We start from the raw sequence: 16409 nt of genomic DNA, 5'->3' as shown, positions 1-16409 counted from the left end.
AATAATTCATAAGAAATCAGTCACTAGGCACTGAAAACATTGTCAGTGTCTTTTTTTAAAAGTATTTCCATTGATTTGAGAGAGAGAAAACATCAACTTATTGTTTCACTTAGTTGTTTTATTAAGTCTTGCACTCATTGGTTGCTTCTTGTATCTGTCCTACTGGGGATTGAACCTGAGACCTTGGTGTGCTGGGATGACACTCTGTCCATTGAGCCACTCGACCAGGGCACATTGTCAGTGTCTTGCTCTCTTCCTAGAAAAATCTTAGATATGTTTGAGATGTCTTCTAAAATTTGAAGTTTTAAAACTTTGAAGATTACATTTTTAGGTGCCTTTTTTTTTTTTTTTTTTTGTAGGCTTGGAAAAGTTGAGGCAACTCGCATATTGTTAGAGAAAGGAAAGTGCAACCCAAACCTTCTAAATGGACATCTGAGTTCTCCTCTTCATTTTGCTGCTGGAGGAGGACATGCTGAAATAGTGCAGATTCTCTTAAAGCATCCAGAAATTGACAGGGTAAGTTATTTTCCAGGGTTTTTTTCTAATGTTTAAGCAGTAAATAACAAGTAATGACACTAAATGTTCAATAGTATACTTGAGAGATTAGCTGAAAAATAAAAACAAATTTCACTTATTATATAAAATAATATTACATATAAACTTTGCTTTAGTACATAAAAATTTTTATTGTGGTAAAATATGTTTTGCATAAAATTTACCATTTAAATACATTCAGAGGCATTAAGTGCATTCGTATTGCTGTGCAGTCATCACCACTGTCCATCTCCAAATGTACATAAAATTTAACTTCTTTTCATTTTGAATTTCGTATTTCCTCAAAAAATGTATTTAAGAGTGATAAAGGTTTTCTACCTACTTTCTAGAATTTGTACTAACAATTATTTTGTGAAGGAAAAATAATAGTTTTAACAAAACCTTTGTTGTATTTATATTTATAACTTTTAAAAAACAGTAATGACATCATTAGTGCCTTAAGTCTTTCATATTTGACAGTTCATGTTTATTTTAAGTAAAGCAGTTTGTACTAAGTATAGTTAACATTTACTTATTCCTTGAGAAGAGTCTACTTTTTTTTTATCAAACTTTGATTGATTGAATGCTATTTTCCCTTAGATTGCATATATTTGTAATGCCTTTTTCCTTTATTCTCTTCTTTTTCCCCACACTTCTAGCACATAACAGATCAACAAGGAAAATCCCCTTTAAATATTTGTGAAGAAAACAAACAAAATAATTGGGAAGAGACTGCAAAATTGTTGAAGGAAGCCCTTAATAAACCAGTAAGAATTATTAGAGCCAAGCATCCTTCTTAAACTGAAAAGTAATTTGAGGATCTCTGGCAAGAGGGGAAGGATGGCTGGCTAGCTTCTCTACTGCTTTTATAGAACCTCGTTAGACTTCCTAAGTATTAAATTGGTTATCATCCACAACACCTGGACATTTATTCTTGCATTAATAAATACATTTTTTAATCTCTTAAAATTAATCTAATTTCTAGTATCATCTCTATACTTGGTGTGCTAATTACAAATTGTACTCTATTCATTGAAGCATTATGTCTCTACTTAGGCCTTCTCAGAGATACTTTATACTTGTAAAAACTGACATTAAATGTCACTCACTAATTTAGTTTCAGCAAATTACTTAACTATTAGATTCATTTTTCCTCCTCAAGAAAGTGAATGGGTTAAAATAGGAGATTTCCTTTTTTGTTCTGCCTTTTTTTTTTTTTTTTTCGTTTTTCTGAAGCTGGAAACAGGGAGAGACAGTCAGACAGACTCCCCGCATGCGCCCGACCGGGATCCACCCGGCACGCCCACCAGGGGCGACGCTCTGCCCACCAGGGGGCGATGCTCTGCCCATCCTGGGCGTCGCCATGTTGGGACCAGAGCCACTCTAGCGCCTGAGGCAGAAGCCACAGAGCCATCCCCAGCGCCCGGGCCATCTTTGCTCCAATGGAGCCTCGGCTGCGGGAGGGAGGAGAGAGACAGAGAGGAAAGCGCGGCGGAGGGGTGGAGAAGCAAATGGGCACTTCTCCCGTGTGCCCTGGCCGGAATCGAACCCGGGTCCTCCGCACGCTAGGCCGACGCTCTACCGCTGAGCCAACCGGCCAGGGCCTTGTTCTGCCTTTTTAACTTGACCTTTCCATCTAATTATGTCCAAAGCAATAACAGTGACATTAAAGTAGAAAAAAATTAACAATTAGAGAAAAAACCCAATCCTAAAAGTTACTGTGATGATAAATCTATCACCAGTTTAGAAATGGTTTGAAAACTTGCAAATCAGATAAAAGTATTCATACCAACAGATACAGAATAAAAATTTGAAACCAACAGATATAACCTATATATGTCTGAGCCTTTCCAGACATTGCCATCAATGAGACGATAGTCTTTGTTGAGTATTTCTTCTTTTTTTAGTGAGACAGACTTTCCAGACATTGCCATCAATGAGATGATAAGTCTTTGTTGAGTATTTCTTCTTTTTTTAGTGAGACAGACAGACAGAAAGGGAGAGAGATGAGAAGCATCAAGTTGTTGTTGCGGTACTTTATTTGTTTCTTGATTGCTTTCTCATACGTGCCTTGACCGGGGGCTCTAGATGAGCCAGTGACCCCTTGCTCAAGCCAACAACCTTCGGTCTCAGGCCAGCAACCATGGGGTCATGTCTATAGTCCCATGCTCAAGCCAGGGACCTCAGGGTTTCGAACCTGTGTCCTCAGCCTCCCAGGTTGATGCTCCATCCACTGTGCCACAGCCTTTGTGGTCAGGCTTTGTTGAGTATTTCTGTGAATTTACTGCCATGAAATGCTGAAAGTGGTAAGTGATAATATATGATCTCTCCCTTTAGGGATAATTACACATACACACTCACACACGTATTGTCAAAACACTATTCCATGAGCACAAGACCAAAGCAAGAAAGTAGATAAGTGGTATAGGCACTTCTCTGTTATAATTCATTGCAGTTTAGTTTCTAATTGTATAGTTAACATACTTTTTTTCTTGGCATAGTTTTTATATTAGAATGTATAAGATAATAGGAATTAGGTACTTTTATCCAAAGCCCTGGATTGTTTAGAGGCATCATTTACTTCCCATAACATCAAAAATGTATTGAGAATATCATTTGTCTCTGGGATTTTCTGAACTGGAGGAAAGAAACTTGCTCAAGGTGCATTGCTTATAACTTTTTAACTGCAAAGTCTTTTATCGCAGATTCCTCTTTGGACAAATTCTTGCTGGTCCATATTTCTATAGTATAATCTGTGACCCACTAGACTTGTGAAGTACTTGACAAACGCCAGATTTAGTTAACCAATGTATATCCCCTGTTTGATAGTTACATTGGTACATAATGGCTTTAAAATATCTTCTCAGAAGCTTTTGAAATTGAATTTTTTAAAAAGTCATTTGCCTTAGTTTTTCATATTTAATTTGACCATGGAATATCCAGAGGAAAACATGTTAGAAAATATAAATAATAGATAATAGAAGTAAAATTTTTTAAAATATTGCCAGCAGATTCTCACTCGAAGCTGTTTTCCTGATATTTTTCATGTTAGGAATCTATACCTAGCAGATGAAGTTGAAATTAAAGCATTTTGTTGGATTGGGTTGTATAACTTATTATCTTTCTTTGTTCTAGTATGAAAAAGTTCGAATATACAGGATGGATGGGTCGTACCGTTCTGTTGAACTGAAGCATGGAAATAATACCTCAGTGCAGCAGATAATGGAAGGAATGCGTCTCTCTCAAGAAACACAGCAATATTTCACTATTTGGATCTGTTCAGAAAATCTTAGTAAGAAAGTTATTTTTTTGTGTGGACTTCATTATTCTTTTTTGAGAGTGGGTTGGTAAATTTCAGTATAGTATCAGTTTATTACTGACTTCTAAATTTTGAAATGATACAGTGTCTCTTTTATGTAAATTATTAGTGTTCAAACTGTTGAAACAGGAAGCTCTGGGCCCACCCTCTCCCCCAGCTCCCATTTCATTCAAACAATGTGGCAAAAACCAAAACATTTATTTTCTGCAATGGAATTTTATTTGAATGCCAGTAAACATGGTGCTTATCCATGTTGCCTTTATTTTCAGTGCTCAAAATAATACAAAATATTTTTCTTTATATTAATTTTCTCAGATATTTTAATTTAAAATCACTCTGATGTCACTATAATTTGTCTCTCAAAGTATTGCAAATACATAAAGGATTTTTTTGAAGTTGTGATTGGTTATCTAATGGTTTTATTGTAATTTTTAAAACCAAACTATACTGATTGTATTGTAATTAAATTGGCTATCATAAAATTGAGGATCTTGAATAGATTTTAATACATTTTCTTTTTTTAAAGAATTATTCTCATTCTTATATTTTTAATTCTTATATTTTTAAAAACAAAACAATTAACCTTAAATTGGGTACTATTAATTAAAGTCCATGTTGATTTAGACTTCTTTTAAATTATTTTTATTTTAGTGAGAAGAGGGAAAGCAGAGAGACAGACTCCCACATACACCGATTTAGATTTTTAATGAGTGTGTATTCAGTATTTAATTACAATGAGTTTAATACAAAGTTTCTATGCATTGATATAATTGATTTATTTTTACATTATCATTTATAAAAGGAAAGATGTTTTTCAGGCCTTCAACTCAAACCTTATCATAAACCCTTGCAACATGTTCGTGATTGGCCAGAAATACTTGCTGAATTGACTAATTTGGATCCCCAAAGGGAAACACCACAGCTTTTCCTGAGAAGAGACGTGAGACTTCCTTTGGAAGTTGAAAAAAAGGTTTGCTTGGAAATCTTATTTACAATCATTTAAATGTACAGAATTTATTGAGTTTCTGTCATAGGCAGGCACTAGAGGTAGAAATTGTGCTCTTCCTGCACGGGTGGGTTTGCTTTGCTTTTTCTGTTCAATCCTTAGATCCCTTTGGTAAGTGGTAGGGTTTGAGTCTGACTGCTTTATAAAGCCCTTGGGTAGTTTTTGTTTTTACTCCCATTGTCTTAGAGTACAAAAGAATCAAGAGAATTTATCCTAGAGAATTAGCAACATGGAAGACAGATTGTATAAAAAAATTTTTTTTGAAAATAGGAAGTATAGTGTCAAAGATAAACTTAATAAAGGGCTAATTAGTTGTATAAATTTCAACGGAGCAGAAATTTGGTATGAGGGAGAATAGAAAAGAAAATTCTAAGTGGAAATTATATTTTCAGAAGACATAAAATATTGTTCTCTAGTCAAGCAGAGAACTGCAGTGGTACCTTGAGATACGAATTTAATTCATTCTGTAACCGAGCTCGTAAGTCAGTCAACTCGTATATCAAACTGCCGATACTGGACCCATGCACCAACGCGCCAACTAGCGGCAGCTTCCCGAATCACGACTTGTATCTCGGAATTTCGCTCGGATCTCGAACAAAAATACCGACCGAGTTGCAGCTCGTATCATATATATACGAATATATATTCGTATATATATGTATATATATGTGTGTGTGTATATATGATACGAGTGTGTATATATATACACACTAAAAAAGAATACAATTTACATTTATAAAAGGATCTGTTTTGGCCCTGGCCAGTTGGCTCAGTGGTAGAGTGTCAGCCTGGCGTATGGACATCCCAGGTTTGATTCCCAGTCAGGGCACACAGGAGAAATGACCATCTGCTTCTTTCTTCTCCCTCTCCCTTTTCTCAATCTCTCTCTCTTTCCCCCTCCTGTAGCCAATGCTCAGTCGGAGCAAGTTGGCCTTGGGTGCTGAGGATGGCTCCATGGCCTCTGCCTGCTTCAGGTTCTAAAAATAGCTCAGTTGCTGAGCAAGAGAGCAACAGCCCCAGATGGGCAGAGCATCGCCTGGTAGGGAGCTTACCAGGTGGATCCTGGTTGGGGCGCATGCAGGGGAATCTGTCTCTCTGCCTCCCTGCTTCTTACTTAAGGAAAAAAAAAAAGATCTGTTCCAAAAAATATGTTTGGATTTGAATTAGACTGTAAATGTTAGAGGAGAGATGATGTAATACCATCTGAAGGATGAATGGAAAAAGAAGAAACCAACACGAAATTATAGCTAAAATAACCAAATTATACTTTTTTTCTTTTAAGATTGAAGACCCACTAGCTATTCTTATTCTCTTTGACGAAGCCAGATATAATTTATTGAAGGGCTTTTATACAGCTCCTGATGCCAAACTGATAACACTGGCAAGTCTGTTATTGCAAATAGTTTATGGAAATTATGAGAGTAAGAAACACAAGCAAGGTTTCCTAAAGTAAGTATTTCACATAATGTGTGGTCTTGTGCTATGCTTAAGATTCAGTTTAATCCAGAAAGTTTAGAAATAAATATTTTTATATTGGTTTGGAATTAAATACAATCAGCCCTGTGTCCGTGGCTTCCACACTCACACATCAAACCAACCACAGAGTGAACCACGCATACAGCAGAAAAAGGACTGTCCTCTGGAGTCCTGGAGCCAGCCCCTCTCAGGTACCAAGGGACAACTGTAATAAAAGGCATAGAATGAGAAGGGGAAAAAACACCTATGTTAAAGCACTCTTTAAGTTACACTCTCTCCGAAGTTATTTTTCATATATTTCACTATAGTTTGATAATCTGTACACTTTTTCAATTTATCTTTCTCTACTATATGTTGAAATAAGTTCACTAAAACCTGAATGAGTACTAGAAAAATGTTAGAAGGTAGATGCATTGAAGAATCCCACTATAAAAACTAGTTTCATGTGTTGAAAAAGAACAGGTTCTAGTACATCTAAAGTTTATTTATTGTGGTTTTTAATTTTCAAAAGTACTTTGTAGTTATTGAAAGAAGAAACAGTTCTCTAAATTGAGCAATGTTAAGATTGTGTCTTTTGTCTAAATTTTTGTAAAGCTCTCTGATATTTTACAACATAGTATTTTTTAACTCAAAGTTACTTAAAAGTCTTATCTAAATGATTATATGACTTTAGCTACTAAAGATAATTTCTTTAAAAGATGTTGGCATATTTGCTTACAGTGAAGAAAATCTAAAATCCATAGTACCTATTACCAAATTGAAAAGTAAGGCACCTCACTGGACAAATCGAATTCTTCATGAATATAAGGTAAGCTATTTAATAGAACTAAAAAGACATTTTGTAATGTAGTTGAAATTTTGTTAGTATTATTAATATGTTTTAAACTATAAAATACATAGTCCTGAAATTAAAAATGGATCTTCTGGTTCACATGCTTGACACTGAAAGGAAACTATTTTTATTTTTAATAATGTAGAATCTTTTACTAAATACCTTCTTTATATTGGATACTGTGGTAAGGGCTAGTGAATTTTTAAAAACATGAAAAAATATCTCCATGACACATTTAAAAAACACAGTAGCATAGACAAAAAATGTTTTTAGACCTTGGTACTTCTTTTAAAAATATAAGATCTCAAAAGAAAAAGTGCTCTTGGGGTAATGTCACACAATATTATTATTCTTTGGGGGCAGCCTTAATTTTAGAAACTGCTTAGTTGACCTATTGGATAATCAAAGTTCTCCTTTCACATCTCTTTATTTTACTTTATTTGGTTTTAGAATCTTAGTACAAGTGAGGGAGTCAGTAAAGAAATGCATCACCTTCAGCGCATGTTCTTGCAGAATTGTTGGGAAATTCCTACGTATGGAGCAGCTTTTTTCACAGGACAGATATTTACAAAGGCAAGCCCCAGCAATCATAAAGTCATCCCTGTGTATGTAGGTGTGAATATAAAAGGACTTCATCTCCTCAACATGGAAACTAAGGTAAATATTCAGCTGTTTTTGACTAGACATGTTCTATAATGTCTAAAATAACAGTACCAGCTTGACTGATGGTGGCACAGTGGATAGAGCATCCACCTGAGACGCTGAGGTCCCAGCTTCAAAACCCAGAGGTTGCTGGCTTGAATGCGGGCTCACCAGCTGGAATGTGGAGTCATCAGCTTGGGAGTGGGCTCATGGCTCTGACCCATGATCGCTGGCTTGAGCCCAGAGTTTGCTCTCTTGAAGCTCAAGGTTGTTGGCTTGAGCCCAAGGTTGCTGGCTTGAGCAAGGGTCACAGGCTCAGTTGGAGCCTCCTGGTCAAGGCACATATGTGAAGCAATCAATGAACAAATAAAGTGTCACAACTGTGAGTTGATGCTTCTCATCCCTCTCCCTTTCTCTCTCTCTCTCCCTCACAAAAAAATAATAAAAATCAGTCAATCAATAAAATAACAGTACCAGCCTACATAAAGAATCTAGAAATGGTATGTATACAAGTCTATTCATTGCAGTTTCATTTTTAATACCAACAGATGGGGGGGGGGTGAAAACTAAATGATTATCAATTGGGGTTAACATATTAATACTTATATTACATTTCTACATTGAAATACCTTGCAGCCATACAAAAGAATGAAGATTATTTTTGTGTAGAATGATTTCTAAGATATAGTTAGTGAAAAAGCAAGGTTGTTGAACCATATATAATAAGCTACCTTTTGTGTAGAAATGATGGAGGTGAGTATAAAAACAAAAACACTTCTAAAGATATACATATATACACTACCACATTGAATGTAGCATTATTTACAATAGTCAAGATATGGAAACAACCTAAGTATCCAATGGTGGATGAATGTATAGAGAAAATGTACACTGCAATGTTATTCAGCCATAAAGATAATGAAATTTTACCGTTTGCAACAACATGGATGGACCTTGGGGACATTATGCTAAGTGACATAAGTTAGACTGAAAAAGACAAATATCATGATTTTACTTAATATGTGCAATGTTACAAAAAAATAAAACGAGCTCATAGATACAGGAAACAGACTGGCGGTTGCTAGTAGGGAAAGGCATTCGGGGTGGGCAAAATGGACCAAAATGTACAAACTTCCAGTTATAAAATAAGTCATGGGGACTATAGTTAATACTGTATTGCAACAATATACAGATGATGTATTATAGAATTGTGCTCCTGAAACCTGTATAATTTTATTAACCCTGTCATCCAAATTCAGTTAAAAATTAATACTGTATAACATATTTGAAAGATGCTAAAATAATCTTAAAAGTTATCACAAGGTAAAAAAAATTTTTGACTGTATGGTAACAGACATTAGACTTACACTGATGATCATTTTGCAATATATATTATATATAAATATTGAATCATTATGTTCTACTCCTGAAACTAATGTTATATATCAATTATAGTTCAATTTTTTTAAATGGAGGAAACTGAACATTATGTTTATAAAAATACATATGCTTGTGAAGCATACAAAGTCTCTTGAAGCCTTTAGAGAAGGGAACTAGGTAACTGGGAACAAGAATAGGAGGGAGGTTTTTCACTTTATGCTAGTTGTAACTTAAAAAACAATTTAGCTGTGATTATATTATGTAATTTAAAAATCAGATTTAAATGAAAAAGATATGTATTTGAAAAAGGAAAATATCATTTCTTTTTTTTTTTTTTTTTTCTTCATTTTTCTGAAGCTGGAAACAGGGAGAGACAGTCAGACAGACTCCCGCATGCGCCCGACCGGGATCCGCCCGGCACGCCCACCAGGGGCGGTGCTCTGCCCCCCAGGGGGCGATGCTCTGCCCATCCTGGGCGTCGCCATATTGCGACCAGAGCCACTCTAGCGCCTGAGCAGAGGCCACAGAGCCATGCCCAGCGCCCGGGCCATCTTTGCTCCAATGGAGCCTTGGCTGCAGGAGGGGAAGAGAGAGACAGAGAGGAAAGCGCGGCGGAGGGGTGGAGAAGCAAATGGGCGCTTCTCCTATGTGCCCTGGCCGGGAATCGAACCCAGGTCCTCCGCACGCTAGGCCGACGGAAAATATCATTTCTAACACAGAAGCTTCATTTGAAAATTAGAATTAGTTAAAAAACCTTTTGGAGCCTGACCTGTGGTGGCACAGTGGATAAAGTGTTGACCTGGAATGCTTAGGCCAGGGGTCCCCAAACTTTTTACACAGGGGGCCAGTTCACTGTCCCTCAGACTGTTGGAGGGCCAGACTATAAAAAAATATGAACAAATCCCTGTGCACATTGCACATATCTTATTTTAAAGTAAATAAACAAAACGGGAACAAATACAATATTTAAAATAAAGAACGAGTAAATTTAAATCAACAAACTGACCAGTATTTCAATGGGAACTATGCTCCTCTCACTGACCACCAATGAAAGAGGTGCCCCTTCTGGAAGTGCGGTGGGGGCCGCATGCGGCCCATGGGCTGTAGTTTGGGGACCCCTGGCTTAGGTTGCCGGTTTGAAATCCTACACCTGCCTGGACAAGGTACATATGAGAAGCTAATACTATGAGTTGATGATTTCTGCTTCTCCTCCCTGGCCTTTCTTTCATCTCTCTAAAAAAACCAGTAAGTAAAATCTTAAACAAAATAAAAAACTTTTGGGGGGACAGGAAGAAGTGTGGATGGGATTATGAATACCCACTGGAATATGTCAACTTACTACTGTATTGTGCTCCTTTTTCCAGTCACTATAATATCAAATATAGGGTCATTTGTTATTTTTAGCATATTTAACACATTTCACAGGGTGAGTAGCTTTCTAGTTTGTATAGGAAGTGAATAAATTTCAAATATATTTTTTTCATTTAGATTCTTGAGAATAGACCTTTTGCCAAGTCAGTTAAAGTAATAACTAAGCTTATATGTATATTTTAAAAGGACACTTTAGATTAGGCAATTTCATCATAAACCTAATTTTTATGTTTTTTTGTTGTTGTTTTTTTACAGAGACAGAGTCAGAGAAAGGGATAGACAGGGACAGACAGACAGGAACGGAGAGAGATGAGAAGCATCAATCATTAGTTTTTCCTTGCAACACCTTAGTTGTTCATTGACTGCTTTCTTATATGTGCCTAGACCATGGGGCTATAGCAGACCAAGTAACCCCTTGCTCAAGTCAGCAACCTTGGGTCCAAACTGGTGAGCTTTGCTCAAACCAGATGAACCCACGCTCAAGCTGGCGACTTCAGGGTCTTGAACCTGGGTTCTCAGCATCCCAGTCCGATGCTCTATCCACTGCGCCACCGCCTGGTCAGGCTCATTTTTGTTTTTATTATGTAGTCATAGAGCTTCTCAAAGTATCCAATCGTAGTTTAGTCATTTCATGGTAACTCAGGATCACCCTTATGGACAACAGTTATTTTACCATGCTGTGAATGGAGATAGAGAATATGTAGGGACATTGGGCTGAATGGGGCTCAGTTCAGTAATTGACCTGGAACTTGATTTTTTTTTTTTTTTTTTTTTTGACAGAAACAGGGAGAGAGTCAGAAAGAGGGACAAATAGGGACAGACAGGAAGGGAGAGAGATGAGAAGCATCAGTTCTTCAGTGAGGCACTTTAGTTGTTCATTGATTGCTTTCTGATATGTGCCTTGACCACGGGCCTTCAGCAGACCAAGTAACCCTTGCTCAAGCCAGTGACCTTGGGTCCAAGCCAGTGAGCTTTTCCTCAAACCAGATGAGCCCATGCTCAAGGTGGATGAGCTCATGCTAAAGTTGGCGATTTTGGAGTTTCAAAGCTAGGTCCTTCGTGTCCCAGTCTAACGCTTTATCTATTGCGTGACCACCTGGTCAGGGAGGAACTTGAGTTTTTAAAATTTATTTTTCAGTTACAGTTAACATAAAATATTATACTAGTTTCAAGTGTACAACATAGTGATTAGACATTTATATACTTTACAGAGTGATCACCCCAGTAATTCTCGTACCTATCTGACACCATTTATAGTTATTAGAATATTATTGACTACTATATTCCCTATGATGTACTTTATATCCCTGTGACTGTTTTTATATCTGGCAATTTGTACATCTTAATCCCTTTCACTTTTTTCTTCTATTCATTGACTTTAGAGAGAGGGACATCGATTTGTTGTTCTACTTAATTATGCACTGTTTCACTTTTTTCTTTTTCTTTATTCATTTTAGAGAGGGGAGGAAGGGGATAAGAGAGAAAGAAAAAGAAAAAAAGGGGGGGAGGAGCAGGAAGTATTATCTCTTATATGTGCCTTGACCAGGCAAGCCTGGGGCTTCGAACTGGTGACCTCAGTGTTTCAGGTCGATGCTTTATTCACTGCGTCACCACAGCTCAAGCATTAGTTGATTCTTCTATCTACCCTTACCAGGGATCAAACCTGCAACTTTGACGTGTCGAGACAATGCTCTAACCAACCAACCTACACACCCAGGGCCTCACCTTTTGATTTTTTCATCCTCAAGGTCCATTTATGTGGTCTCAAGTGACGGGATTTCTTTATTTGTCATGGCTAAATAATACTTGTGCATATGTGTATATGCATGTAGATACTACAGAATGGACATTTTAAAATTTTTTGTCAAGCTGATGAAAAATATTATTGTTTGAGGCAGTATCCTAAGAGTCTACCATATACAGTATGTAACTCTGTCCTGCAGGCTGTGTGTGGTTAGTGTGGTGCTTTCTTTGAATACTTTTTGTTTTAACATTAGACCTGACTAGATATGTGTAGATAGTAAGAGGAGATTAGTGTTTTTAATAGATATTTCAATACAATAGTTTTTAATTATGTTATAGGCTTTACTCATCAGTCTTAAGTATGGCTGTTTTATGTGGCAGTTGGGAGATGCTGATACATGTTTTCAGATCCATAGTATGGAGAATAAAATGAGCTTTATAGTACACACAAAACAGGTAAGTACTTATCAATTATTCTGGATTTCTAATAATGAACTACTATATTAGTAAAATTATTTTTTTATAAAATGACAATCCATTTTACTTCAAGGGAAACAGCTAATATGACATGAAATTAAAATATATAAGACCAAGGAAAAGAGCAGGCTTTTCCTAAGCACACAAAGTCAGAAATTTATCTGAATATTTTATTTCAGTTTTGTAATAGTAAAACTCTCCTTTTCTGCCATTTAAAAAACATCTGGTCAGTATTACCTATCTCTTCTATCAAGGTATAAGTGGTCTTTCCTGTTTTTTTATTTATTTTTTTATGTATTTTTCTGAAGCCGGAAACGGGGAGAGACAGACTCCCGCATGCGCCCGACCGGGATCCACCCGGCATGCCCACCAGGGGGCGTCGCTCTGTTGCGACCAGAGCCACTCTAGCGCCTGGGGCAGAGGCCACAGAGCCATCCCCAGCGCCCGGGCCATCTTTGCTCCAGTGGAGCCTCGGCTGTGGGAGGGGAAGAGAGAGACAGAGAGGAAGGAGAGGGGGAGGGGTGGAGAAGCAGATGGGCGCTTCTCCTGTGTGCCCTGGCCGGGAATCGAACCCGGGACTTCTGCACGCCAGGCCGGCGCTCTACCACTGAGCCAACTGGCCAGGGCCGGTCCTTCCTGTTTTTGAGCAGTATCCTGTCTGAGCCACTAGTTGTTTGCAGCAGGTCATTTCTTAAATCCCTTCAAAGCCCAAGTAAAAACTCTTCTTGACAAGTTGCCTCCTGATGAGAAAGTTCCTTTTCAAATAGCTAGAGAACTGCCCACTGTATGTCATTTACTCATCTAACATGTTTCGTATTTATGATCAATGTGTTTTAATTTGTAGGCTGGCCTCGTGGTAAAACTGTTAATAAAGCTAAATGGACAGTTAATGCCCACCGAAAGAAATTCTTGAGAGGAAAACGGCTGATATTTATGCCACCACATTTTGTGATACAGACTTTTTTCCATGAAAGATTTCTTAAACTATTACTTTTAACAAGGCACTTAGTCTCTTGGAATATACCAATATACTATTATGTTGTACAGAATCTGTACTTGTGTTTGGTGTGTAATATACCAGTTACTTTTATATAATGTCCTCAAAAGCTATTCTAATTTTTCAGAGAAACACAAAAATGTGTAGATTCATAATCTGTATAATGTTAGAAAAAATAGTAAGCTGTATAAAAAGTTATTTTTGGTAAATGTTAAAGAATTTAGAGTGGAATGTGATGAAATTAAAATACAGCTTTGCTATAACTTTGTGTGTAATTTCAAAACATACTTGAAAGTCAGTATGATTTTAATAAATGTATTTTCTACTTAAACCATAAATGACACGTATTTAAAACATTATTCTGTAATATATTAACATTTCTTCACATGTTTTTAAAAGACTTGGTTAGAATGGATCTGATAAACTAGTATTTCTGTAAGTATAGTTCATGGACCCCTGCATCATAATTCCCTAAGTACTTCTTTAAAAAACAAGGATTTCAGAGACTCACTCTAAATAAGTCCATTCACTCTCTGAAAGTAACAGGGTCTGTCAGTCTTAACTTTTGATTAGTTTTCTCTTGAAATAATTCCAAACCAGGAATGAATTTGGATTACTAAAGTTAATTGAATTTCACAAAACTACCTGGCACACAAGCACATAGTACATAGACAGACAGATTGAATGGCAATCTCTAGATAATCATAGTTGCATTTATTTAGCACATGTTGTATTTTTATTTATTTATTTTAGTGAGAGCAGAGGAGGCAGAGACAGACTCCTGCATGTGCCCAAACCGGATCCATCTGGCAAGCCTACTAGGGGGTGATGCTCTGCCCATCTGGGGCCCTTGCTCTGTTGCAACTGGAGCCATTTTTTTTTCGCCCGACCAGGATCCACCTGGCATGCCCACCAGGGGGTAATGCTTGGGCCATCTGGGGCATTGCATTTTAGAGCTTGAGGCAGAGGCCATGGAGCCATCCTCAGAGCCCAGGCCAACTTTGCTGCAGTGGAACCTTGGCTGTGGGAGGGGAAGAGAGATAGAAAAGATAGGGGTAAGGACGGGAAAGCAGATGGGCGCTTCTTCTCTGTGCCCTGGCTGGGAATCAAACCCGGGACTTCCACACGCAGGGCCAATGATCTACCGCTGAGTGGAGCCATTTTATAGTACCTGAGGTGGAGGCCATGGAACCATCCTCAGTGCCCGAGGCCAACTCGCTCTAATCGAGCCATGGCTGCAGGAGGGGAGAAGAGAGACAGAGAGAGAAGCAAGAGGGGGAGGGGTGAAGAAGCAGATGGGTGCCTCTCCTGTGCGCCCTGACTGGGAATCGAATCCAGGACATCCACATGCCAGGCTGATGCTTTACCACTGAGCCCATTATATGTTGTATTTTAATGAGTTGACTTAACAACTTATTTATTTATTTATTTATTTATAGTGCCTTTACATTGTAGGATGTAGATCACCAAATATTTGGTTGCCTTATTTAGGGGAGCAGTGATATCATAGTTGAGGAGCTGACTTGATTAATCTGCTATTCAATAAGCTTAGAAACTGATCTTTCCAATCTAATAGACTGATGTGTTCTAAGTAAATTCAGAGACACATACTTATATTTAAAGTTATCCTACAGATTACAGGATTTCTATGTCATCATCTACTCTTCACATTAACATTAACTTGTGCTTATTTTTAATGGTGCTCTATCTGAGCCCTATTAAAACTTTGGTTATGTAAGTTTAATGAAAAAGTCTGATTTAATTCTGTGCTAAGCATTTTTGATTCTTCATAGACAATATCCTGTTTCAAGTTTTATCCATTCCAATGGCCTCAACTGTTACTAAAAACCCTGTTGACTTGCAAATATAAAACTTCAGCCTCAATCTCTCTTCTGAACTCTAGATCTTAATTTCCAATTTTCTGCTATTCTAGCTCCACCTAAATTGCCTATACAAGGAACTTCAATTTCATCATAGCTGGAAACAGAATTGTTTCTACTTACTCCATTCTATCCCCACACTGCTATTCTCTGATTGGTTAATGGCATTATCAAATTGCATCCAGTTGCTTAGCCTGGAAACCTCAGAGTGGTTTTCAACTTTTCCCTCTTTAATCATCTTACACATTCCATTTATCTATAGTTTTGTTCAATGTCTCTCATTAGAGAAAAACTAATATATTTTGATGGCAGAGAGCATATTCATTTATAGATATTTTAAAAACATCATGAGAGATAAGTGTTTAAAATGCCTTTTAAATGTACATAGTAAAAAGGAAAGCAAAAAAATAGATATTTAGAGCAACGGAACTCATACATGGCTAGTAGTAATGCAAAATGGCACAACTGTTTTTGGAAAACAGTTTGGTAATTTCTTGTAATTTAAATACACTCCTATGACAGGACCCAGTAATTCCACTCAGATATTTACCCAAAAGACAAAAACTTATGTTCACACAAAAATCTGTATGCAAGTATTATATTTATAGGATACATTTTCTGCAACACAAAATATTCTGCTTACAAAAATTAGAGGATATTTCAAAATGAATATGAAGCGATAAAATATCCCTTGATTTTGTGAGCAGTATATTTCAATGGGTGAGTGAATAAACAAAATCAGTTACATCCTG

The 16409-nt window shown here is 37.0% G+C and overlaps 1 protein-coding gene and 1 long non-coding RNA gene across 6 annotated transcripts in view; one reads left to right on the top strand and one right to left on the bottom strand.

The window, feature by feature from the left end:
• Window positions 1–14186, top strand: part of KRIT1 (KRIT1 ankyrin repeat containing) — a 36281-nt gene extending 22095 nt beyond the window's left edge. For 3 of the 5 annotated variants that reach the window (XM_066239801.1, XM_066239800.1, XM_066239803.1), the window contains 9 exons: window positions 360–516; window positions 1194–1301; window positions 3670–3826; window positions 4672–4823; window positions 6142–6308; window positions 7056–7143; window positions 7618–7824; window positions 12643–12759; window positions 13625–14185. In XM_066239801.1, the coding sequence (XP_066095898.1) occupies window positions 360–516; window positions 1194–1301; window positions 3670–3826; window positions 4672–4823; window positions 6142–6308; window positions 7056–7143; window positions 7618–7824; window positions 12643–12759; window positions 13625–13693 (1222 nt within the window). In that variant the 3' untranslated portion in view covers window positions 13694–14185. Of the gene's footprint in view, window positions 1–359; window positions 517–1193; window positions 1302–3669; window positions 3827–4671; window positions 4824–6141; window positions 6309–7055; window positions 7144–7617; window positions 7825–12642; window positions 12760–13624 lie in introns of all 5 variants that reach the window. The other 2 variants (XM_066239802.1, XM_066239799.1) reach the window with 2 other exon arrangements.
• LOC136310828 (uncharacterized) overlaps window positions 1–16409 on the bottom strand; it is a 65842-nt gene that overhangs the window by 4429 nt on the left and 45004 nt on the right. Inside the window, exon 3 of the long non-coding RNA XR_010726620.1 lies at window positions 418–607. This is a non-coding gene — a long non-coding RNA (uncharacterized lncRNA). The remainder of the gene's footprint in view (window positions 1–417; window positions 608–16409) is intronic.

Source organism: Saccopteryx bilineata, chromosome 7 (genome assembly GCF_036850765.1).
Source record: "Saccopteryx bilineata isolate mSacBil1 chromosome 7, mSacBil1_pri_phased_curated, whole genome shotgun sequence".
Lineage (NCBI taxonomy): Eukaryota > Metazoa > Chordata > Mammalia > Chiroptera > Emballonuridae > Saccopteryx > Saccopteryx bilineata.
The sequence above is the reverse complement of the archived record's forward strand: the minus strand, read 5'-3'. Positions and strand labels throughout refer to the sequence as shown.